Source organism: Petromyzon marinus, chromosome 52 (genome assembly GCF_048934315.1).
Source record: "Petromyzon marinus isolate PM22_M1 ecotype Great Lakes invasive population chromosome 52, UKy_Petmar_22M1.pri1.0, whole genome shotgun sequence".
Lineage (NCBI taxonomy): Eukaryota > Metazoa > Chordata > Hyperoartia > Petromyzontiformes > Petromyzontidae > Petromyzon > Petromyzon marinus.
The window spans coordinates 7,460,053-7,485,764 of NC_133718.1; the positions used below are offsets into that span (position 1 = coordinate 7,460,053).

The 25,712-nt window shown below is 48.6% G+C and overlaps 1 protein-coding gene and 1 long non-coding RNA gene across 4 annotated transcripts in view; both read left to right on the top strand.

Moving 5' to 3' along the window:
- LOC116953487 (uncharacterized) overlaps nt 1-4,690 on the top strand; it is a 28,412-nt gene extending 23,722 nt beyond the window's left edge. Inside the window, exons 3-4 of one of the 2 annotated variants that reach the window (XR_004404597.2) lie at nt 2,377-2,619; nt 3,883-4,690. This is a non-coding gene — a long non-coding RNA (uncharacterized LOC116953487). Of the gene's footprint in view, nt 1-2,376 lie in introns of both variants that reach the window. The other variant, XR_012947318.1, reaches the window with a different exon arrangement.
- Nucleotides 4,691-7,281: 2,591 nt separating this feature from the next.
- Nucleotides 7,282-25,003, top strand: GKAP1 (G kinase anchoring protein 1). 2 transcript variants are annotated; one of them, XM_032973669.2, is made up of 9 exons: nt 7,282-8,710; nt 10,604-10,780; nt 11,918-11,995; nt 16,660-16,825; nt 17,306-17,565; nt 18,160-18,223; nt 19,069-19,139; nt 20,278-20,355; nt 20,974-25,003. In XM_032973669.2, the coding sequence occupies exons 1-9, from the start codon at nt 8,435-8,437 to the stop codon at nt 21,013-21,015; spliced, it is 1,212 nt and encodes a 403-aa protein (XP_032829560.1). In that variant the 5' UTR covers nt 7,282-8,434; the 3' UTR covers nt 21,016-25,003. The 2 variants fall into 2 exon arrangements, with proteins under 2 accessions (XP_032829560.1, XP_032829559.1); XM_032973668.2 differs by having other exon boundaries at nt 7,283-8,710; nt 20,971-25,003.
- Nucleotides 25,004-25,712: the final 709 nt, after the last annotated feature.

Consider the following 25,712-nt stretch of genomic DNA (forward strand, 5'->3'; position numbering starts at 1 on the left):
GGCAACATGATTTATTAGCGTGTGTGGGAGAGAAAAAGATCGTGTTTTTGTGATACAACGTGAGCAAGGAAGTCCCAACGGAAGAGAGTGTACAGCGGGCTCATAGAACAACAACAACAGAGACATTTTATAGACGTGATTTCCCAGTCACTCCACCCAGCTAATCGTTTGACTTGCATTGTTTCCAGTGTTAAATAATATCAATGGGAGTAACGTGTACAATACATCTGTTCAATCTGATCATCATCATCATCATTTACTGTCAATAATTTCACCTTCACCGAATTCACGCATCACAGATTTGCCCCCCATTGCTTCCTCTCATCTGTTTCATTCACCTCGTCTCCACCATCACATTCATCCGTACTATTGTTAATTCTGCTCCATAAATTCCCTTAATATAAAATAAGAAATGTAAAATAAGCTATGGTGCGTGTAATGCCAATCATTATATTTGAAAGTAATTGCAGGTCGCATTGTTGATACGAGAAAGCATTGCTTTTCCTTGATTATTTAAATACACTGGGAGTGCTAAACGTAATGCGTACATTTAACGAGACATGCGGAGCCACAGCAAACGAGTTTAAGCGAGGCTTTGCGTCAAACTCACCATCACCGTAGGAGTGAGAGAGAGAGAGAGAGGCATCGTGTGTGCAAGGACTCGGCCACGTGTTGTTTGATTTGTGACGCAGTTGGCGCGTCACCACCACGTCACAGGAACGCGGCGGTGACGTCGTCGTCGTCGTCGTCGGCGCGTCGCGGAGAGTGCGGGCAGGGCTCCAGCGTGGAGGGGTGGGAGGGGAAGCCTGGAACGCAACGCAGCTCAACTTTCATTTACTTGGTATAGCCCTGTGAGCCATGCGGCTCATGAGTCGGGTGCAACCGCAACAAACAAAATGTGAACAGAGAAACATCTTAAAGCGACGACACGCAACAGAAACATCCTGGGATAAACCAGCAAATCTTCCAGAAAAGAAAATCATCCACAGCCGTCCCCCCCCCCGCCACCGAGTGCTGTTGTGCACGCGGCGTGGTCTCATTCATGAGTTCTGAACACTCCGCTCGCAAGTCAGCACAGCGGCAGTGTTCAGACCTCACGCAGTCGACCTTTGAAGTTCGTCCTGACCTCAATTGCTTTGCTGCCCAGAGGTCGACGTTGCAGCAGCGAGTTTTGGTGACTTCGGGATACCGTACAGGTTTGGCAGGAACCACGCCCCGACCGCCTTTGTCTTCCCCAGTGCTGATGTTTACCCACCGCAAACCAGGTACTCAGTTGAGGCTGAGTCGACTGAGGGGAGGCCCAGGATTTGGTCAGGATAGGTTCAGGTACTGCTTGCCACTGATGTTGTCCGTGGCTGGGGGAATGAACTCGGGTCGCATAGTGTGTACAGGTTTCTCACGCTTTATGTCGGTACGGTTATGCGGTTTGAAATCAGCCGATCTGCAGCTATGCGGTCGGACGTGGGACAACTTTCGTGTTTAATTTAGTTTGTCCTTCCCCCGCACCTCCGATTGGCACGGTTGGCTACGTACGGTGCGAAAGAAGTTCAACATACATAGTACTACTCTTTGGTTCTTTCGGTAAAGTCACGTAGGTAGAAATAAAATGTAAAAACAAATCACGACGTTTCGATCGCAACACAGGCAATCTTCATCAGGTGGAACAACCACAGCAAGAAAAGGGTGAAGCAAGGGGGGAGAGAGAGGGGGGGGGCTGCGTGAGAGGGGGGGGGGGAGTGGGCAGGGCTAGAAGTGGGAAGCTGAGTGTGGGACACGGGGGGAGGGGGGGGGAATGTTTACTCGTAAACCACCGGTAGGTACGATGGAAACAACCACAACCAGTTCAGGCATTACCTGGTTAATAACATCCTTCCAATGATTGTTAAATTTGTGTCCATCATACATAGTACTGTGTGCGCTATACTCGGCAGGCAGCTGTCTCGTGCGGTTCGCTTTGTGCATCCCCCCCCCCACCCTATTTTTTTTTTACGCATCCACTACCATACAAAGCGAGAGAAACTCGTGAGCGTGTTTGTTCGTGCGCGCGATGAGCGAGCGCTGTGCCGATGTTACACTAAGGCTAAACAAAACTGCAGACACAATACTGGGGGGGGGGGGGGGGGGTGAAAGCAAGAAGCCTTATAATAAATAAGACGACGCAAAAAAAGTTATATAGTTTAATCGAACCAGAACCAAGGATCGGGACAATTCATCGGTTGACTGCATGGCGCGCGTTGGGTGAGGTCGTTGCACGCATTGTTCACGAGTGTCGGTCAGTATTCACCGTTGGCCTCGTTGCTCAACCGCTTTGGCATCCTTTTAAAACATTCAATAACACGTGCTCTCTCTCTCTCTCTGTGTGTGTTGTCTTTACAGGAAAGTTTGTCTGTCGTTGGCAACAAGAATAGGCCTTTAAACCGGGGCCCAACGGAGAAGTTGCCATTGAGTTTTGCGGACGATTTAATTAAATCTCATGGAAGTGCTTCTCCGTCGTCTAGTCATTCACTACCTTACATTTTCTCTCCAAAGAAAAATATCCCCCGTGTAGCCTTAACAGATTTTTTTTGAGGCAAGTGCTGTTAACGAGCACCTATCAAGGACAAGACGGCACACGAAGGGGTGGGTGGTCATCCCCACGCACCCGGCCGCCTTTGTCTCCCCAGTGGTCATATTTACACACCGCACCTTGTACTAATTTGAGGCTGAGTCGACCCAGGGGAGGCCCAGGACCGTCACAGATAATCGCCGCTGATCTTGGCCGTGAGCGGTAATTGAACTCGGGTCGTCACGGCTCCCCACAGTGTTCTCTCTCCACACGCACGCAACGAATTGTTGCGAACATTTTGGCTGCAATAACTATTGGGACAGAGCGATGCATAAAAATGCCCTTTCTCTGCAATGTCCCATGACATCGGCAGTCCTCCCGTGTCCGGGTGTGAATTCAGTTTGGAGAAGCAATGCCATCAAGTTCTGAGTGATTCCTTCGTTGAAGGCGGTGGTGGTGGGGGGGGAGAGGGATTTCGTTCCTTCCTCTCCTCTCATTCTTCATTTAGCCATGTGAGAGGCGGGCATTTAAACTCCGCTGCGGATAAAGTGCTCGAATTAGCTGAAAAGAAACTCCTTTGCTTGCGACCGGCCAGAGAGTTGATCTGCCGCGGTGTTTCTGGGTCGGCTGCGCGCTGGACTAATAGATCCAGAGAATCGTCCGGTTCGATGCCATCTTCCGGCGCGGCAGATGAAACAATCGAGCGAGTTTCTTTAATAATAATAATACAACAACAACAATCCACCCAACGGTATACATGTGTAACCACTCAGACGACAAAGTAATGAGAAGAGCCACTTTTATTTAAAGTTTACACAATAAGGAACCCTACTCTAACGACTTCCACAACGATGGCTCCTAGGCATCGTTCTTTCTTGTCTTCCTGCTTGTATCTTCCTCCGAGCGTCTCCACTCATCACACATGGGTAAATACACCACGCAGTTCCGCAGGCCAGGCGTTTAGCCACCACATTAAGATAACGTGGATGATATTGGTCGCGAAAGCCGACGTGTTAAACTGAGGTTTTGAGAATTTGGCTGCCATAGAATTCCAACACGACGTTAAGCCACTTCGTTTGAGCTATCATTGGTGGCCAGGTCGCTTCTGAATGAAAAAAAACCCACAAAGCTCAACGGGCCTTACCTGGTAAAATAAATAAAATGAAAGGTCTCGTGTGGTAATTAGAAAAAAATAACTCGCACTTTCTTCAAGGTTTTAAATCCTTCCTGCAATGGTATTTCATGCGGAGAGACTCAAGTGAAAAGGGGGTGGGATTTCTCGAGTAATTCGCATTCTCCGCAGCGATGCTGAACGATCGGTGTTGCGTATCCCGTAGGGCTTTGTCTTCGAGCTCCAGTCAAATCTCTCTCACGAGCGAGGGGTCCTTACCCGTAAAGCCGCCTGCGACGTCCACCAGCCGTTGTTCCGAACGAAAAGCCTCACTCTGCTGACGAGCAACTGAACGTCGACAACTGGAGCAGAGTTTGCTCGCGTTGAGTGAACGCTGCAGCTGACGAGGTGGACCCTCTGGGAGGTCTGTTTCGTTCCAATGAGTTGTGCATAAAAGCAACAGCAGCAGCAGCATCATTATTATTATGTGAAGAGGCATGGGCTTATTCATTCCGCGTGATTGGCATTCTCCACATCTAAACGTTACGACTGCGCTCGTGGCATACACTTTATATCCAAGTGGTGTAACTGTGTTAGTAAATTGGACGGAGGAGAAGAAGAAACCCGGTGACTTCGCTTGTTTTTAAGCACAGCGGCAGCGCAATTCGGTAGCCGTGGAGGGAAAGGTGCTTGTAGGATGACCATCACACACCCCGTCAAGTCACGCGTCTGGGTCACTGCACACGGACGGGATGCGACTGGGCTATCTGCAGGGGAGATCTCGAGTAGATTACGCGATGTTTTCTTAGATGATGACAGAACAATTAGCCTGTAATTGGCAAAAATTGCCTACTTGGGGTATAATTGATGGCACAATTAGTGGATGCAATTTGTGAAATTGCATCGCAGTGAGAATTGCTTTAAATGTGTAATATTGGACCAAATACTGGAAAATTGTGAAGCCTTTTTGGAAGTGACTGCTGGAATAATAATAAGCGGCAATGTCTACATTCAATATTAAAATTTTTACAATCTGTGCTGTGTGATGTTTTTTTGTCGGGAAATATCAATTGACAGGGATTTGTTTTCTCTCTCTCTCTCTCATGGGCAGAGGGATACGTGTGAGTATTGTGACGAGGAGTGATGAGTCTTGTGTTGTGAGCACGAGGTGTTAGTCTATCCATAATAGAGGGGGTTTTGGGGGGGGGGTTACATCGCGAAAATATAAACGTGTCGTGAAACCCGCCACCACCCGACGCAGCCAATTAGTAATGTTCGTCACGTAAACGAAACATGCCGACGTGTTAAAGTGTTAGTCTATACCAGACATGGGCAAAGTACGGCCCCCGGGCCGTATACGGCCCATTGAGCTTAATCCGGGCCGCCGAACTTGTCCAAATATTATTACATTAAATTTTACCTTTCTCCTGTAATGCCCCCATTTCCCCATTAGATGGCGCACTTTGACCGGGAGTTACGACATGTTTTTGTATTGTTCATGTTCGTGCAATTTGTTAAATTGCCTTGCAAATAAATGCTTTGCTACCTGTTAAAGGCCAAATCCTTTCAAGTAATGATTTTTACATGTCATATATATTAGTTCACACAAACACTCCATCCATCTGTTCCTGGCCCGGCCCCTCTGTCAAATTTTAGAACCGATTGTGGCCCGCGAGTCAAAAAATGTGTCCACCCCTGGTCTATACTCGTGTAGTGACTAACGCAGTGAAACATCTAATCAAATACCCTCAGTTTTTAACGCGATCGATGAGCAGACAGCGTCTCGTTCACAGGTTCGTCTCTCCACACACACACAAAAAATTAAGAATTTCCTGACGCATCCCATCACGACCATCCTTCCGGGAGTGCATCATTGCAGCAGCGTTCAAAGTTGTTCCGAGGTGACCGCACAATTTACCCCCTCCGAATATTATCAGATCAGCCATATCGTTGAACTCAGGAAATCCACGCTCAGGAAATCGTTATACAACACGTAAAAAACGACAAAGGCCCCCCGTATACCTTGAATAGACTGTTGGAGCAAGTGCTGTTAGCGTTATATAAATGTAACGCACATGCCGTCAGTTGCACGCCAAATAATGAAACAGGTACATCACGGTGAGTATCACAATGTATGAAAGAATACGAACAAGTATTTTTTTTACCCTTTATGGCAATAATCCAAGATGTTCAAACAGTCAATCAAAACCCATCTATTTGGTGTTTGATGTTCAAACAGTCAATCAGTTTCAAAGACAACGCGTATTTTATCAGAGCATGCTTGATTTGGAGCTTTCAGACTTGATTTTGAGCTTTCGTGACTGCAGGAATTACTTTTTGGTTCTTTCTATCAGAGCATGTTTGTTTGCATGCTTTGACACAAACACTGTGTGTGGTTAATGCAGACTTGATGCCTCGCAAAAAAGGCGTTTGAACATCTTCGACACCTGTTTTGTTCTTATTTTCCAGAAAGGGTCAAACTTATTCTTAGTTTTTTTTATACTTTTGATACTGGCAAAAAGGTCCCACAGATAGCAGGACATTGATTGTGACATCAACGAAATGATTTTGCAAAGTGCTAGCGTACAAGTAGGGCAGTAGCCGTGTAGAAGTTTGACCATTTACGAAATGCAACACATTCGTCAACAGGACTGTGGCCTTAAACGGAAAATTATATAATAGTTCGACGTTTCGGGGGACGGCCCTTTTTCACAGCACATTTTTACGTTCAGTTGTTGTTATTCGTGTTTTGTGCACCCCTGTCAACGCAGCATCGTCAAATAACGTGGTGAATAATCGTGGTTGGTTATTGCGTATATAGTTTGTCTGGAAATAACATGAAAAAAGTGTATCAACTTGAATCACGATATGCCGATACGATTACCGTAGAGCTCATGGGTCCTCACCCATCCAGCGGTGGAGTGACCAAGGTGGCTGGGGGGTCCTCACTCATCCAGCGGTGGAGTGACCACGGTGGCTGGGGGGGTCCTCACCCATCCAGCAGTGGAGTGACCAAGGTGGCTGGGGGGTCCTCACCCATCTAGCGGTGGAGTGACCATGATGAGTGGGGGGTCCTCACCCATCCAGCGGTGGAGTGACCATGGTGAGTGGGGGGTCCTCACCCATCCAGCAGTGGAGTGACCATGGTGAGTGGGGGGTCCTCACCCATCCAGCGGTGGAGTGACCATGATGAGTGGGGGGTCCTCACCCATCCAGCAGTGGAGTGACCATGGTGAGTGGGGGGTCCTCACCCATCCAGCGGTGGAGTGACCATGGTGAGTGGGGGGTCCTCACCTATCCAGCAGTGGAGTGACCAAGGTGAGTGGGGGGGTCCTCACCCATCCAGCGGTGGAGTGACCATGGTGAGTGGGGGGGTCCTCACCCATCCAGCGGTGGAGTGACCAAGGTGGCTGGGGGGTCCTCACCCATCCAGCGGTGGAGTGACCAAGGTGGCGCTGGGGGTCCTCACTCATCCAGCAGTGGAGTGACCAAGGTGGCTGGGGGGTCCTCACCCATCCAGCGGTGGAGTGACCATGGTGAGTGGGGGGGTTCTCACCCATCCAGCGGTGGAGTGACCACGCCTCCCTGCTCCCGTCACGAGCCACGGATCCGGTTCCGCTGCTGCGCATGACCCCGGGGATCCGGATCCTGGGGCCCAGTCATCCGCTAGTCCCACTCCGTGCGTCCTCTCCTCAGCCGTCTCTGCGCTCTAACATCGCTCGCTTATTGTCGTCGTTATTATTATTGTTGTTGTTTACATTTTGGGTTGTGATTACAAACAACGTTTCTGTTCTCACTTGTTCTGCCGGTGTGCCGTGCGCAACAGCAGCAGTAGCAGCAGTAACATTTATCGGCGAGGATAAGCCGCGTCTTGTGGCGACTGTCGGTGGTGGTGGTGGTGGGGGGTGGTTGTTGTTTGTGTTGTAGGCGGTTGTTGTTGTTGTTTGTGTTGTAGGCGGTTGTAGTGGTAGGGTCGCCTTGCTTTAGTGTTCAGTGACACGGCCCCCCCCTCTGCCATCCCGTCGGCACAGCGCTCCTCCACGCCAACGCGCTCCCAACTCCGCAGTCACCGCCTCGCTCCGCGCTTGCAGCCGTGTGGAGGACCCTAAAACGGGGGGCCCAGTGTCGACAATCGCCCCCCCCCCTCCCCACACTCCACTGGCTGTCTCGTAGTCTACAGGGGCCGAGTGCCCTCCGTGTCCGCCAGCAAAAAAGGGGAACGCTAGACTAGAAACGCATTGCAAGCGGCCGTGGGGTTTGTTGGTCCAGTTGGTGGTAAGTTTGCGGTGGTGGTTTTGTGTGGCTTTCGTGTTGCTGTGTCTGGTCGACGTCGGCCGAGGTGTCGGGGTCGCAGTTAAGAGGCCGGCGGGCGAGGTCTAGGACTGTTAAACCAAGCGGGGAGACTTCGCACCAGGTGTTATACGTCCCAGGGGGGGGGGAGGAGGTTTAGTTAGCGACGTTGTGAGATCTCCGCGAGGATTTGATGCTGTAGGGTTAAATCTAGGCGAGGTATAGGACTGTGTCTTAAGGGAGGTTTAGTGTCGTTAAACCCCGACGAGGCTTAAGTGGAGTCGTGTCGCAACAAAGTGTGGTTTAAGGTAGAGTCGAGTTGAACCCTAAGGGAGACTTAGGTCGTGTCAACCAAAGGAAGACGTCGTGCAAAACCTAGCGTTAAACCTTAAGGAGGTTTTTTTTTTCTTTTAAAAAGCGTAGTCTCTCGCATCTAAGGAGAAGCCCCTTTCATTAGAGGTCACGTTTGCCCTCAACTGAGGCTCATCATGTCCAGCATCATCCCGGCGAGCAAGCTGCGATTCGCCGTGCTGGGCGTGGAGGGCGACTCCTCCTCGGGCTCGGAGGCCGATGAAGACGTTGTCCACCACGGCACGAGGAAGGATGGAGGAGGACGTGGTGGTGGTGGCGGCGGCGGCGGTGGTGGTGGCGCAGGACGAGGAGGGGTTGGACGAGGAGACGGAGGCGCAGGTGGAGCTGCTGGGGAGAAGAAGCGGGCGAGGAAGAAGAAGAAAAAGGAGAAGATGATCGAGCAGACCAACGAGGTCCCTTGCACGCGGTGTTTGCGTGGTGGTGGTGGTGGTGTTGTTGAGGCTGCTATTGTAGGTGTGATGGGGGCACGATTCGTGGTCTTAAGTACTGCTGTCCCTCGACCCAACCCTAAAGACTAAGGCCCAACCTCCTAAAGCCTAACCCATTAAGCCGAAACTCTTTAAAGCTGCAAGCCTAACCCATTTGTTCCACGTGATAAGCAACTTGAGCTATCATTTGTGGCCAGATCGCTTCTGAAAAGAGCTATGCAGCTCAGTGGGCCTTACCTGGTATTGTAAAATAAAAATGTTTTTATTTGTTTTCAGAAACATCACCTTAACCATGATCTCTATACTTGACACAGAACTCGAAATCCTAACCATAAGCCGTTACACCTAACCCAGAACTCTTACTCTGAAGCCTAAAACCACTCAATCTCAACCTCGAAATCAAAATACTCAACCCGAACCTCTTAAACTCAACGCCTAACCCATAAACCTTAACATCCAAATGCGAACTCCCAAACCCTAAACTCTTAACCCCTTTATTTGCAAGGAGTAGTGCCAGAGCCTACACCTTTGGCGAAGCCAACTTCCCTTTTTTCTCTTGGTATGTTGTTTCAGTTGTGTACTTACATTGCATTGAGCATATTTCACGGTGCATTTGTTTTCCGATAACACGTAAACGTTTCAAATAGTTTACAGTATTACATTGTATTTACCTTCATAAAAAAGCATTGACTTTTTGGAGGATGCTGTTGTTACTTAATGGTGAGTACAGTGGACTCGCAATGCCCGATTCAGTTTCCTGGCGTGGCGCTTGAAAAAAAGGGTCAAGCAATACGAGTGGGTAAAGTGTGCGTACTTATGACCCTTTTTAAGATGTCCAGCCAGCGTCGAAGAGTATACTATATTGGCTCACTTCGCTTCAGTGGGGAGACCCTTCTCCCAGTAGTGGCAGATGAAATAAATTGCAGGGCTGTACCTTTAACCTTATCGATGGCCTGTTGCATACGAGACTTGAGGTCTTCATCCAACAGTGGGTGGATCATGAGTGATAATGATGCCGTACCACTTTATGGTAAATCATCAGTGTTTTTTTACGGAGAGATTGGCTCCTGTATTGGCAATGTGAAATTCCCACGACTGGTTTAGACCTCCCAATGAATATGAGCAGCACCCAAAATAACCTACAGCATAGAAGCGTTTTTAATTTTATTTCATTGTAAACTTCTTGGTTTTAGATGCGCAAACATTTAAATGTATGGTGGCGTAATATAATCGGTTAATTTAACATGTAGGCTTTCGCGACCGATATATATATAAAAAAATGGTTTTGATCTCGTAAATGTCAATGTGTCATGCACCTTCCAACCGACACAGCCAATTAGTAAAGGTTGTCACGTGAACAGAATGTGCCAATTTGTTACTACTTTAGCACACCGTGTGTCTTAGCAAACCCACAACATTTACAATCGAGTACGTCGTTTCACTGGTGCTTGCAACCAGCATCATCAGGCAATTAATAATAATGATATGTTATAAAGTGCCGTAACGTGACCCAGCCATTGCAAGGGTGCATATGTACAATTAGCGCATAGTTAATGCAATTTACCAAATCACCCAGAGCAGGGGTCGGAAACCGAAATAACAAGCATTTTTTTCGAATTCGGTAACAACAACAAAATCATCGAAGAGCCGCAATACATGCGAATACGAGACTGTCTTTAAAACGATGCTTAAAGAGCCGCATGCGGCTCTGGAGATGCAGGTTGCCGACCCGTGACCGAGAGCGTGCCCAATCTTGTCAGATCTCGGAAGAAGAGCAGGTTTGAGTCTGGATAGTGCTTGGGTGGGCAACCGCCGCAACGTTCGTGTGTGTGCGTGTGACCTGCGCTGTGCGAACAGCTGAGGAACCTGGCCTTTAAGAAGCTGCCCGTGCGTCCAGCGGTCCGTGTGGAGGGCGACGCATCGTCACCACATGCCCAGCTCGACTCGCAGAAGCCCAACGGAGAACAGCGCTCCAACGGGGAGCGCAGTCTGGTCGCTGACGGCGTGCCAGACGAAGGCACCTGCGGACAGCTGGTGCGCTTGAATTGCGAATCTAATCAAAGACAAAAGCTCTCCCCCATGTAGCCTTAACAGACTGTTGAGGCAAGTGCTGCTAGCAAGCCCCTTATGAAGGCCGGTACGGCACACGAGGGGGTGGGTGACCAGCACCCCCGCCTGGCCTCCTTCGTCTCACCAGTGGCAATGTTTATACAGTGCACTAGGTACTTGAGAGACTGAGTCGACCTAGGGAAGACCCAGGACCGGTTGAGCTATTTGTCACCGGTGTTGGCCGTGATCGGGGATCGAACTTGGGTCGCCAGGTTCGTTGCGCAGCACGCTAATCGCTACGCCACTGACCAATTATTACACGGATTCATACTCGTATGGTGTTTGCGAAACATTTGCAGATTTATTTGACTGGCACATCTTTCCTGTGACAGGAAATTGGTCAGTAATGTTAATATGCTAATGTCCATTGGTTGGTGAGTGACTGAACCAGTGGACGCCTTCAGGAATAGCTTCATAGTGATTCTGTGAAGTTCTGCCACCGCATGATGGAAGCGGGCAGCGGTGTTACCGTGTGATCTGTGGTGTGAGATTGGTGACAGAAGTTGCACTGTGGCATATTTCTTTAAATAACCGCATCTGTCATGCGATGTTCTGATATTGTTCAGTACAGGTCTCGTAGATTGATTATTGCGGTGCCGTGTTTGCAATTCCTAGTAAGATCCATTGCAGTAAGGTCCTTGGCACTGTTTTTCATGAGGATATTTGTATGTATGTGAAACTTCTTTCACACCACACCCCGGCTCTTGTTTCCCCTGCAGGCCTGGGACTACCACTCCATTAGTTGAATGTCTCCCCCACCCCCGTTCTTCCCTTATAATCCCTTTCCTCCCCTAGAGCGGCTCCCTGATGTGATTCCTTTGTGTGAAAGAGACGATTGCTGTATACCCCCCCACACCTGCGGTTCAATTCCCCCCCCCCCCCCCCGAGTTGATCCCCATCCGGTTTTTCTGTCACCTAAAGCATTGTTATGGGGCCTATGTTTTTGTTTCATAACATCCCAAAATAAACAAAATAACTTCTTACCACACTCGTCAGCCTGACGGTGCTGGGGCTTAATTAAATGATTCCTTAATTTAATGTCGTGTTGTGCACTATTCACAGGACACGTTGGAAACTTTTGATGCCGACCTTCAAAGAGCTCTCCGTCTCAGCAAGATGGAGTACGAGTTTCAAAAGACGGTACGTGCTGTGAAAAATATTTATTTAAAAAAAATGTGTGTGTGTGTAGCTTTTTCCCCCTCGTTGTGTTTCTGCGTGTGCTGTCGATAACCACTGTACAGCGTGGAGTGTATTTCTTTGTGGCAGAATGGTCCTGGAAGGTGACATTACTGGATTTCCAAAGTCACTTAAGTGCCCTCTTTTTTTCACACCACGGCCACGCCACTTGTGTGCCCTGCATAGAGTTCCTCATATGGCAAATGGAAGTGTTTAGTCCTCAGCTGGAATAAGCGAATCAGTGAATGTTAAAGTTTTAAATGAGTAAAATGTTTGTGAAATGAAAAGTAAAATGTGCAGTCATTGGTGATCGGGCTGAGACCATTAACTTGCTGCACTGGAGAATCTGGTTTAATCACGGATTTCTGCCTGAATTCAACCCCAGCGTATATCGTGCTGGCCCTGTAGTTCTCTGAGCCACCTCTACAACTCTCCAGGCATGGACGAGTCATAACTGCGTTCGCTGCTTGTTTCAGAGGTTCACGGTTCGAGCTCCATGGCCGCCCTGGTTAATACTGTTGGGTGTATTGTAAAAATGTGCGACTTCCGCTTGACAGTGGCCATGAAAGATTCTGAGACGATATTCGAGGAAGCGTAGGCAATGTTTGCCGACGGCATGGTCCAAATTTGAACAATGATCCGCGAATCAGGCAAACTGCTCGTTTGGGAAAATACGAAACAATATTGTCACCTACTGCAAAACTGAGCAGGACCCGCCTGAAAGAAAGTCTTTGAGACTCGGTAAGGTGTACTCCTGTAAGCGATATTCTCAATCGTTCATAAAAATAGTGAGAATTTATAGCAGCTGGTTACACCCGTCACTACGTTATCAAAGCTGCCTCTTTGGGAGGTGGCTGGGTGGATAAAGTGGAATTACCTGTCCTTTGGACTGGTTGCCTGGGCCGAGTAAAGGTTTATCATGTGGGTGGTGGTAACCAGGTGGGACGCGCACTCGATTCTGGGTCAATTCTGAAGACCAGGGCCAAAAAACAAACAAATCTTATCTTGTACATAAGTCCTCTACCCAGGCTGTGCGTCTTGTGCCACCTGGCATTCAGATGAATGTTCACTATTGAGAGAACATAATAATGAAACATTCGGTAATGAATCTTCTCGTGACATCACTGTAGTAAGATTTTCAAAGTACAGAACACACCAGGAATAAAGGTATCTCAAAATATATATTTTTGAACTTGCATTTTAGGATTGTGCATACTGTGTGTTTGCAAGTGACACAAGATAAGTTGCCCGTAAAGTACGCCTGAATGTCACAGCAAAGCCTTTTTTATTTATAAGCAAAGCTTTCGACACGCTAGACAGCGCAGGATGCGCAACTGCAATCAAATAAAATCGTGAATAGATTTGGCATTGGCACCATTCTTACAGCGTGTGGCTATCATGAAGAAAGGCACTAACATTAACAGACACGGGGTGTTGTAGTTTCTCAGTGGGGGCATATGTTGCTATGCTTTTTCCTGATTCAGTAACTTGTGGGTAATATTTCATTCGTAGAAAATGTCGCCCATGATACCGGCACGCACAGCCTAATTTTTTTTTTACGAAAGTCACAAGGTCTTTAAATGTCCACACTGCATTCATACAGCCGCAGTGTTAACCAGGGCTGCCAATGGGCTCCAACTTCGAACCTCTGAAACAATTGGCAAAAGCCCTTTCGCTCAGCCATATCACCGCCCCAACCTAACTGACGTTTGTATCGATACAAGTTTCTTGCTTTTTGTTGTGTGTCTCCCTTTAAACTGTGTGGGAAATTGCCAATGTGTGCATTCTGCTGTAAACTAGACGTTAAAGACCCTTACATTACATCTTATTCAAGCCCAGTCAAGTGCTCTCCCTGCTAAACAGAGAAATAAGGTGACGCCTCCATTGGTGGCCCTGAGCCAGTGGTGGAAATTCCAAATTCACATGGCAGGAGCCGGCCTTTAATGTCAGTGTTGACTGTTCACAGTACCCATTATATTATAATTTGCTGGTATATTCAACTTGAAGTGCAAATTAGGCCTGTAGATGATCATCGGCCACGTTCAAGACACTGCTGAGCCTTACAAAGTGTTAGAAATGTAAGATGGGGTTCCACGCAGGCTGGCTACATCTGCATCCCTTCCCGCGCCTGCAATTCAGTATATGGTTAGGTCTCAGTAGTCTTATTATTTCCGGCTCAAATGAGCGTTGGTGCGGTGCTTCCTGTGTACACCCCTGAGGCAGCGGTTTAAATTCCACATTCATATACTAAACTTTTTATTTTACCAGGTGAGGCCCACTGAGCTACACAGCTCTTTTTCAAAAGCGACCTGGACAAAAATGATAGCTCAACGAAGTGGCTTACCATGTTGGAAGTATACAGCAGCCAAATACACATAAGCGCATGTTTGTAAATGTGGAGGGAAAAAAAGTGGAGGAGCCAGAAAAAATCCACGCGACCACGGGGAGAAAGACATGCATTCTATAAATATACAGAAGGCGGCGTCATGGTCGGAATCGAACCCACGACCTCCTGCGTACCAGACGAGGTAGTGTTTTTTTCTTGACCTCAGATGGATGATGAGGATGGGCTGAGTCAACTCCCAACCAGGATTCAACTCACAACCTACCGATTGCGTGCCCCTCGCTCTGCCACTGAGGTTTCAGGCTAGCGGGGGGTGTATTTCGCGTTGCATAACAAAGAAGATAAATTTGCAGCTGCATCGGACTAACCTGTAGTCGCCCGCCTCAAAAACCCAGCAGGGAGCAGCCTTTTAGAGTGGAAGATGCCTATTAAATACGACCAACATACCCGCTGATTAGCTTGAACAATACAGCTGCACACTCCAGCTTGGGATATAAGCTTTGCTTTGCGAAGATGTAATGATTCATTTCGTGCCTACAATGGTCAGTAATTTCTGATGTAAATGTGCAATCCTGAAATAGTTCACTGCCAGCACTGGTGGAAGGGCTTCCATTGGAGAGTGAGTTCTATAGAGCCCCTTTAGAGGGTATTTGAAGTGTTGGGGGTACCCACACTTTACCCCACCACACGTGAGCTGCCAATCGACTAACTGTGGTGAACTCATTCATAGTGCTGGGTGCACGTGTGAGGGGTTTTAAGAAACACGCGCCCCCATTGTTTCAATTGCCTCGCCGGGAGATGGAATCGAACCGGTGACCTCTGGATTGCGAGTCCGGTGTTCTAACTATTACATCACTGTGGCAGCTCCCATGCCTGATGTATGCTGGTCATAACTTATTCGTGGAAACCTTGCAGCCACTGCGGATTATAAATGTACCTCGGTGGCAAAAAGACATTTGATTTATGACTCAATGAAGGGCCCATGTTCTTAGTCACGGCTTGGCTCAGGCTTGGCTCTGCCTCAAGTGAGCTGGCTCAAAGCCATGTTTAACTTGAGCCAGGTCTAAGCATGGTCCCAGCCATGCTCAGGATATTCCTGGGTGGAGCCTGAACCAGGCCATGGCTGAGCTCCTCAGGCTCGAGCCGAGCCACGACTCTATATTGTACGGCGTGATGTTTTTGTGTCTTGGGCATCTTCCACTGAATGATTCGAATCCTAAATGTGTCTCAGTTGAACCAGTGGATCTGATTGTGACCCAAGGCATACGCTATCATTTTAGAAATGACCCTGCACGTATTGTGTTTGAGAGCGTAACACATGGTAACATTTGGTCGGCTTCTTTCCTGGTTTCATATGAAGATCCTTATTGTTGCGAATGTGAATGGAAATTAGAAGCTATGGGCACTTGCAGTTATGATTTCTGAAAGGCACAACATGGACATCTTTAGCTGCTGCTTCCAGTCAGTAAAGTGTGTCTCTGCTCAAACGAGTGGTGGGCATTGCTCATTTCCGTTGGCGGCCCCCGAACTGCGAGCGTAAATTCCACATTCCCCAACTGGGGTACCGTGCGATGTCCACTGTGGGCGCATAAGGGGTGGATCCCTGCGCCTGGTGGCATGATTTGCCGAGTAGCCCACCAACTGAAATTCAAACTCTTGCGATCCTGAGTTGAGTGATCTGCCCACAGCATGTCCTGGTTGGCTCGCTGCCTTTAAACACCACATTTATATTGATAAGTCAGACCTTTTCGTAAAGGATAAAGTATGCAGTTGCTACTAAAATTAATCTAATGTCTATAATGTGCACTTGTTAGCAAATCCGTGTGTTCCTCTATTTGTCTCACAATGTAATCCTGGGATCTGATGATCAGAGGGGAAATTATGGTGCGGCTTCGTGGTGCTATCCGTGTTATTGGCCACGATAAATTTACTATTTTTATTTTACCAGGTAAGACCCCCTGAGCTTCATGGCTCTTTTTCAGATGCGACCTGGCCACAAATGATAGCTCAACGAAGTGGCTTATTATTGTGTGGAAATTTATAGCAACCAAATACTCTAAATGCATGTTAATTCTAAATGTGGAGGGAAAAACCGGAGGACACAGGGAAACATCCATTCGACCATAAGGAGAACATGCAATCTCCAAACATATACAGGCGTTGGGGGTCGGGATCGAATCCACGACCTCCTGCATACCAGGCGGGGGAGTTAACATCTCACCACTGCGGCACCCCATGACCTCTTGATCGTGATCTTCCCCCGTGCGTGATTGGTCGCCCGCAGCAAGGGGTCGTCGATCCAGACGGAGTCCCTCGGGTCCCCAATCGGAAGGAGCGTCGCAAGCTCCTCCAGGAGGCGCGTGACCGCGACGTCGCCCCCAGGATGGTGGAGGTGCTGCTGCCTCCCGAACCGACGCCGGCACACGCTGCCCAGACGGACGGCGCCGCAGGTAACGGGCACACCGATGGCTCTGCTCGTGTCCCGCCATGCACATTCGTGGGAGTCGGGGGCACGTGGTGGTGGTGGTGGTGGTGATGATGATGATGTTGTTGATATGGGCCGGTTTGTAACCCTGGCGAGGTCCTCCACGGTGCATGGCTCGGAGCAGGAGATGCTGCATGGGCTGTGGCTCTCCTCGGTCACGTGCATCGGGGTCGTTAAGAGTAAACCCCCTCCCACATATTGGTTGTATACCTACTGATCCCCCTTCAAAGTAAGTGAGTGGGTGAGTGGGTAAGTGAGCGGGTGGGTGGGTGAGTGAATGAGTGGGTGGGCGGGCGAGTAAGTGAATGGGTAAGTTGCCGAGTGGGTGGGCAGGTGCATACAGTGACGGAACAAGTACGTAAAATAAAACTACAGAGTCTTGATATCGTGCCGCTGTGTCCTCCCCTCCTTTCCCCCAATCTCCTACGTGGTGTTGCCCTCCCAGACGCACCGAGCGGCGGCGGCAGCAGCACCAACAGCAGCAGGGCCACTGACAGGAGTCGGGGTGGCTCCCGGGGTAGCTCTGGTTCCGCGGCGGCGGCGGTGCTGTCGTGCCGGGGCGCCGCGGAGGAGCCCCCGGCGGAGCGCGCAGCGCGGCTTCCGAGCCCCGTCCTGGAGACGGTGAGGATCGAGCAGCTCAAGGACGGCCTGGCGAAGAAGGACAAGGAGATCGCCGACCTGAAGGTGGTCACGGCTGAGTGGGAGGTGAATTCGCGCACCACCGCCACCACCGCTACCACCGCCGGCTGTCAATGAATGTGTCACGAGGGGTGGCCTTGTGGGGTTTTTGGGAGCATTGGTATTAATGAGGGTAAACAATGTTTGTTTGTTGTGTACGGTAATTCCGCTTTCAGCGCAGTACATGCGTTCCTGAAAAGTGCCGCGTAGAATTGCTGTGTGTGTAACGTGTGTGTGTGTGTATATATACACACACACACACGTTACAGTGCATGAATTAATGTTGAAAATATTAATCACATTTGCACTATAAAATCAGCCTGCAGCCATCCCACGGTGGGACAAATAACCGTAGATGAGTGCACCCCACCGTGTACTGTATCATTCCACGCGCATACCCATAATTCCCATGCCACTCAGCCGCGCAGCTCAAGAAAGTAGTTTGCCATCGATCGCTCCGAAACTGCGTCACAATGGCGCGTGCTCCGCGTTGCGCGAAAGTGTTTTGCCCAATATAATAATCGCGTTTCAGCGAAAACGCACCGGGTGCACACGCGTTAGGCGAGGGCTTACCGTATTTAAAATCTGTTTTTTTTCTTTTTACCCTCTGCTCCTTTGCAGGTGAAGTTCAAGGAGGTGAAGAAGCGGAACGCACAGCTGTTGTACATGCTGCAGCAGGGAGAAAGTAAGACTGCGTTCATCACCACGCCGACGTCTTGTAGCACGCTCACACTGGGATGCAGATTGGCAGCAAGGGGGTGCGAGTGAATAGCGAGCTGAGGTTTTTTTTTTTCCGCGTCTTCACCGCTGAGATGACGCAGGGTAGAAGGGTCGACAATCCTTGTCGCCGTCTCCACTGAGAATTATCAAAGGGGAATCTCCGTAATGGAGGTTTTTGGGTTGGCTCTCGTAAATAAAAATGTGTCTTTCGATTTAAAGCTTTCGTGACTGCAAGGATTCATCTTCTTTGGTTCTTTCGGTAAAGTCACGTAGAATGAGAATAAAATAACAAATTGATAAAATAAAATAACACAATAATATTCTCACGACGTTTCGGCCACAACACAGGCGGCCTATTATTTTATTCTCATTCTACGTGACTTTACCGAAAGAACCAAAGAAGATAAAAATGTGCCGTTAAACCCGCCATCACCCGACACAGCCAAGTCGTAAGGTTTTACGTGACAAACCTTCATAATTAGCTGTGTGTCGGGTGGTGGAGGGTTCAACGACGCATTTTTATTTCCTCGATCTAACCCAAAAACCTCTGTTATGGATAATATCGATCGCAAAAGCCGACGTGTACAACTGGAGATCTCCGTGCTGCCCCTTTTTTTTGCAGCCGCGCTCCGCTTGCCGGATCTTGTTGTTGTTGTTGTTGTCCTCGCTCGTGAAGTGTTCCTCCCGGCATTGAGAGGCTTGCCGGGGAGAAATCCCGCGTTGCGCGCGCCGCGCTTTGCGGCAAGCGCAGATCGAGGGTCGCAGCGCGCACCCCTCCTCGCCCCCTTGTCGTTGCTGTTGTCGTCGCAGTGAAGGAGAAGTCTGACGTGCTCCTGCAAGTCGAGGAGCTGACCAACATAAAGAACGAGCTCACACAGCAGGTCAGACGGTGGCGCTGGCCGCGTGGGTTATTGTCGCACTTCCCGAACCGTCGAGCGTTCATTTTCCAGCTCGGTGGCTGCACATTGATTATTTCAGAATGAGTTTATGATTGAACTTCGGTGGGGGGGGGGGGAGGTTGACGTACACACAGCGATGGACGGCGAAGACTTCTCCAGGATAGATTCCCTTTTTATTCAACTCCAGATCGGCACGTATTAGTGCCGCGCTCGGCTCTCGGCTCTCAGTCCACGTGTTACAGCACCACGCGAGGTCACCGTCGCTCCCCTCTGAAACCGGCTTCACACCAACATGGGGCGCCTCGATGGCGAGATGTTTTTACTACCTTGCCTGGTTTACAGGAGGTTGTAGGTTCGATATCAACCCTGACGGTTGGCTACGTACGGTGCGAAAGAAGTTCAACATACGATGTGTCTTACGACCTGACATGAGCAGTGGTGGGAATCATCTTGAGCGGTCCCTCGTTGCACCACTGTGTTGACATTTACAGAAATGGTGTCACGGTCTCGTCGGTGTCCGTCATTGTGACGTGGATAAACGCTAGGCACGTAACAAGGCATTGATTCGTCGATTAAATATTCCTACTCTCACGATACATGGAATCGCGTATGTATTACAATCTCTATATGTTGTATGTATTCTGCAGCCACTAGAGATTCCACATGCACAACAAGACGGTGATGCATAACAAGTCGTAGACTCATAAAGGGGGTGATTCATTTAATGGGTGTTTGTTAAACACGTTCCCAGGAAATTTCAGCTCCCGATGATGAGCGGTTACTCTTTCTGTCACACCTGAATGGTGGACGGGTACTTGGTAAGGTCATTTTGTCATCCTGCTTGAATCATGTGGCCAGTCACTCTCAGACTATTGTTGCAAAAGTGGAGTCACGTGGCACCAGGTGACATCTCTATTGTTGGCACAAAAACATCTGAAAATCCAAACAAGATCTGAAATTATAGCTTAAAATCATCCCTAATGTGGCTCGGGTTTGTGCGTAGGAAGCCCCAGAAAGAAAAAAACTTTTTTTTTCTGTGCTCCGGGCTGAAAGCCCCACAGTGCAACCGAGTTGCAATTGGTAGACAGAGCAGAAACCAACGGCTTGTTTTGCGACACAGGTCTCCGACCTCCACACTGCTCTGGAACAGGAGAGGTCGAAGGTGAAAACGCTACAAGCAGAGCTCGTGAAACACCAGGTAAAACACGGGGAGCAAGTTGACGGTTTATAAATAGCGCTCGGCAAGAGAACAACTCGATCGATTCTGTCATGTGTTTTGCGTCAAACTTGCGTCTCTTGTTACACAATTTCCAGTGGAAAAATGTTGGCCCTCAAAATACTGGTGAGCCGTAAGCAATGTGTTTGTATGTGTGCACGTGGCCTTTATTATATATGTGTGGAGAGTGGTAAGCGCTTCGCTCTGAACCCAGTGACCCGAGTTTGATTCCCATTCACGGCCAATAACAATGACTGAACATCTGAACCGGTCCTGGACCTCCCGTGGGTCGACTGCCTCAAATGAGTACCTGGTGCGATGTGTAAACATCGCCGCTAGGAAAAAAAAGGTGCTCGAGCGTGGTGCTGGCCACCCCCACCACCCCCTCTTGTGCCATGCTCGCATTCATGGGTGCTACTGGCTAACAGCACTTGCACCAAAAGTTTGTTGAGGCTATATGGGAGATCTCTGTCTCGGTTATTGCTAAATGTAATTGACAAACACGAGAGAGTCGATGAATGGAGAGGGACCATGCCTGCATGCATTGACCTGTGGTCGACACTTTCGATCCTTGAACTTTTTGTTTGTATTTTGCAGCAGGGAGGGAAGAAAATAAGAAAAGCTTCAGAGAGTGAACACTGATCTCGGGCAACACGGATTAAACCGCACTCGCAGCTTCCGAGGCTGGACGAAGTGCAACGGTGATTATTTTTACACGTTGCGTTACCCCTCAATCCAGGGACCGAACTTCCGAAGTTGAATTTATTTCGCGTTTCCACGGCACAACGAGTGCATTGTGCCAGCTTTGTTTTATTTTGTTATCATTACATGCGGCCTCTTGTGTGTGTGTGTAACGTGGGACTGTGTAAGCTCACGTGCGACTCACGCAGAAAGATGTAGCACGAGTGCTCTGTGAGTGGCAAGGAGGTGTGCCGGTGCAGCTGGCGAGGGTTTACTCCGGGTGGCCCGGGATGTGACGAGTCATCGGTGCGTACGGAACAACCGTAGCGTGTTGCAATAAAATGCTGCGATGGTTCATTTCCAAAGGCACAAAACCCGACGCCTGTCTCAAGTTTGTTTTTATTAAGGCTAAGTTGTACCTCATAAACCCGGTCAAATGCGACAGAGCCGTAGTGCATTTATCCGCTTGTTGCGGAGTTTTGGGGTTCATAATAGCCGTCTGTAGCGCAGGGAACATTAGATCCCGTGGCGTTTTAAAAAAAAATAGGGGGGGGGTAGGCCTTGCGTGCCATTGTCATGGCACAAATTTGCCAAGCTTAAAACAAATTTGCTTGCATTTTACTGAATTGTAGCAACCAAATAAGAAAATCGCCCCCTACTGACAGGCTATGCCCGTTTGCAGGCCTGTGCTCAATCTTTGCTGTCGGTCTCTGTTCCTCCTCCTTGCGCTTAATCCTCGCTTTCGCTATTTTTCTCTCCTTGCCACCCTTAACTGGAACAAACTTCCCCGCTCCACATTAACCAGGCAACGTCACTCACTAAGTTTACCCTCCTCACTAAAAACGTATTTCTTGTTCCCTAGCTCACCCCACGACCCCCTTAATCTCCCCCTCATAACCACCACCGTTACTGTCCCCTCTTCATATTCTCATTATACGGCTATCACTCTTCCCCGTTCATTCAATCCATTCATCATCATTTACTGTCATCGATTTAGCTTTCACCGAATTCACACGTCACAGATTTGCCCCCCATTGCTTCCTCTCATCTGTTTCATTCACCTCGTCTCCACCATCACATTCATATGTACCATTGTTAATTCTGTGTAAAGCGCCTTCGATAAGGCGTTTATTATATTATTTTAAGGTAAGAGAAGATACTGCTTCACCTTGTGCCGCACAGGGACAGTTTTCATCGGGGGGTCCCCTCGGCGCATTCATCGAGAGAGGAGCTACATTTGTACATTGGAATGATCGCGATGTGATGCAAGGCGCCTCGAGACATTTAAGTGGCCGATGTAAATTCCTAAATCCTTAAGTTGTGAGCACAGTTTTTTTTGTGGCTTTTTACCATTGCTAATATACTCATGGCTCGAGGCAACCAGTGGAGTGGCTGAGCACTGTCTAATGCCTCTCTTGAGTGTAGAGATATTTTCACTCGTTAATATTTTCTCCGGCTTGCCACCTGCTTTATAGTTGACATTGACAAATTCCGCATTCACAAAAAGGTTGCCTTTGCAAACTGCAGTGCACAAGCTGCTGCATTGAGGGCACGTTATTACTTTTAATTTGTTAAAGCAGCGCATCAATTGCCGCAACGCTTGGGCACACGCGACAAACTATTCCGAAGAGTCTTCCAGAAGAATGTGCGCTGCGGCGGAGAAGAAGCGTGTGAAAGAGATGTGAGGACTGTGAGGCCTTTGAACAGGTGCTTGAAGTTTCACGACGACAGCATACAGGGAAAGGGGCGACCACCAACTTTAGTGAAGGTTGACTACTCGGAAGTGGAAAGGCAGTAGTGTCGTGGGTCTAATAAAGAGAATTCGTGCTCGGAGTTTAGGGAAGGTGAGGCCAGAGACCTAATGCTGGATCAGACCACAGAAGATTAAAACAGGCAAACTTCATTTCCAAATCCTGTGCGATTACTCATGTATGTCAATGAGGAACACTGCAAACCGTGAGTTAAGGCGCTCTACTACAAGTCCAAGTACCTTCGGTGTTGACACGTGTAATGAAAAATTTCGGAACAATAAAGTTTGCCTGTAGCAAGGATCGGTAAGTGGAGTGTGTTGTTGAGCAAGACGCAACCCAAACAATGTATCGGTTCAAGTAGAAATTTGCATCTGCAAATAACAAAAACCTGCAGAATAATCAGTGACATCTCAGCTCCAGGCTCTATGGTGCAGTGCCACTGTTGTCGATCTGAAATCCCCCCCCCCCCCATATGTGCTGAGCTCCATAGGCAAGCATGGATTACCTCCCAGCATTTGCTGTGGATTGTGACTTTGGCCAGAGATTCACGATGGGGCTTCCAGCTCACACGGGTTGAGACCCCAGTGTTGCTGTACCGTCATTAGAGGGCGCTATGGCGGTTCGCCTGAGAGAGTCGCTTGTAGTCCGGTTTTGTCAATAATGAAGCTGATGATGACTCGTCTCAGGCATCCCGTGACGTAGACCCGAGCGTCACATCTGTGATATAACCGCGGATTTTTTTGGGGTTGTGTCTACCGAGACATGGATGCCCTGAACTTGTCCTTATGTATGTTGAACTTCTTTCGCACCGTACTTAGCCCGCCGTGCTAATCGGAGGTTGCGGAGTGCTCACCACTCTTCACTTAGCATGCAGAGTCGCCAGTTTGATTCTCATTCTGGTTTCCCGAGTTATGTCCTGCAGGGAATTGCCAAAGTGCAGTATCTGCTGCATAGTGTCCTTTAAGTACCCTGCAGTGTCACCTGCAAGTGTAGGGGCCATTGCGCGCTGTTGTGGCCTAAAGAAATCCGCTTCACTCAGTTTTTATGGAACAGGATGCTGTTGGGCATGGCAAGTGGTAGGTGTTGAAACCGCTTGCTGCTGTTCGTGTGTGATGGGAATGTTGGCGGAAGGAGGGGGGAGGTGGTCTGGCTTTGTGGCACGGTGGTTCGCGCACTTCATATTCTGAAGGAGTATCAATTCCTGGCCGCCCAGTCGCTTAAGCCGCTCATCTCTCAAGAGGATTATCTAAATTAAATGTTAATTCCTGGAAAGTCAACAGTGGGAATTTTATTGAGAGATTGCCTCTTGCCTTCAGCATGTGGAATTTTCACCCCGAGCTTGGGTGCTGCTTGCATCGGTGAAAACTGCCCCAATGCGCGTTTGAGCAGGGAGATATTTTGACTTGCTTAGAACATTATGGCTCTGCTTTGTTATTGCTCTGCAAAAACGGACAAGCACGAATTCTGCCGCGAGCCTTTCGCAGGAAGAGATGGCAAAGCGAGCACAGCGTGCGTGATCTTTCGGGTCGATGTCGGGTGAGTTGTCCCCAAAAAATAACAATTGGTGCAATGAAGGGGACAATATCGAGCCGAATATTGCATGAAAATATCAAAACGTTGGTACCACGTACACGGGGGTCGGCAACCAAAATAACAGGAAGAGCCTTTTTTTTTTTTAGAATTCGGTAAAAAAAAACCGAGCCGCAATGCACGTGAATAACGTCGCAAAGCGGCGGTCCTTAAAGGGCCGTGTGCGGTTACGGAGTCGCCGGATGCCGACCCCCTGCATATACAGCAAGGTGAGGACCTAACGTTGTGACCGCGGCAGCCTCATCATTATTTCGAAGTTGTGAGACGAAATTGGAAAAACCTGCGATGTAATTCGCACATGTATGCCTGCATTACACGATTCCCGTTCAACTTTCTTTTGAGAAGTGAGCTTCTAGAATAAGTCATAGACGTATAACATTCAGACCTGGCAGTGAAATTGTAATTTGGTTCATAAAATGAAAATGTTTGCTACACTCTTGAACAAGCGGTGCTAGTACTGGTTACATTCTTCAATATATTTTGTACACTGCGCTTCTCGCAGTGTGTAAAGATTCATATTCAATTGGTAGAGACCATTTGTTCTGATTTACAGAGACACCTTAAAATGTAACATGTCTCCTTTTGTAATAAATTCTTTCTTCACTTTTTGTTCGTGTTTGTCTTGCGGTTGGTTTGAGCCTGGTGCTTTGTGACTGGTTAAATGGGGGGCCCTAAATCGTGGGCTCCCACCAAATGATTCAACTTCACTTTCAGGTTTCCTGAGATGGATAACATTGACCAGCTCACCACAGAAAACCCATTATACAAGTTAATTTTTATTTTATTTCTTTTAATCTGGTCTCGCTCGGGAATGAATACTTAAAATGTGTGTATAATATATGGCATATAAAGCAGATGACAGCGTAACATACATTATTATTGACTATATATTGACTTTTTTTATTAATGCGATCAGTTTTCTATTACCAATGTAGTAGTAGTAGATGGAGATTGAGTCGTAGTAGTAGATGGAGATGGAGTCGTAGTAGTAAGCAATACTTTTATTTATATCTTAATACAACTCACTAGGTCCCTAACACGAAGGGGTAATGGCCCCTTCTACCCACAACCTGAGGAGGTACAGCCTCTGGGCTATCGTACCCTAGCCGTTGGCCCGACTACTGCTATAGCCCTCCGGCTAGCTGGACCTAGGGGAGGCTGACCCACCGCTGGCACCGGTGGGTCTCTGACCGCTGGCCAGTCCAGACCCGGCTGAGGGAACCTCAGGGTCCTAGCCTACAGACCACTGGCACCGCACTGAGCCCCGGCCCTCAGAAGGACGTCGGGCTGAGGGAACCTCAGGGTCCTAGCCTACAG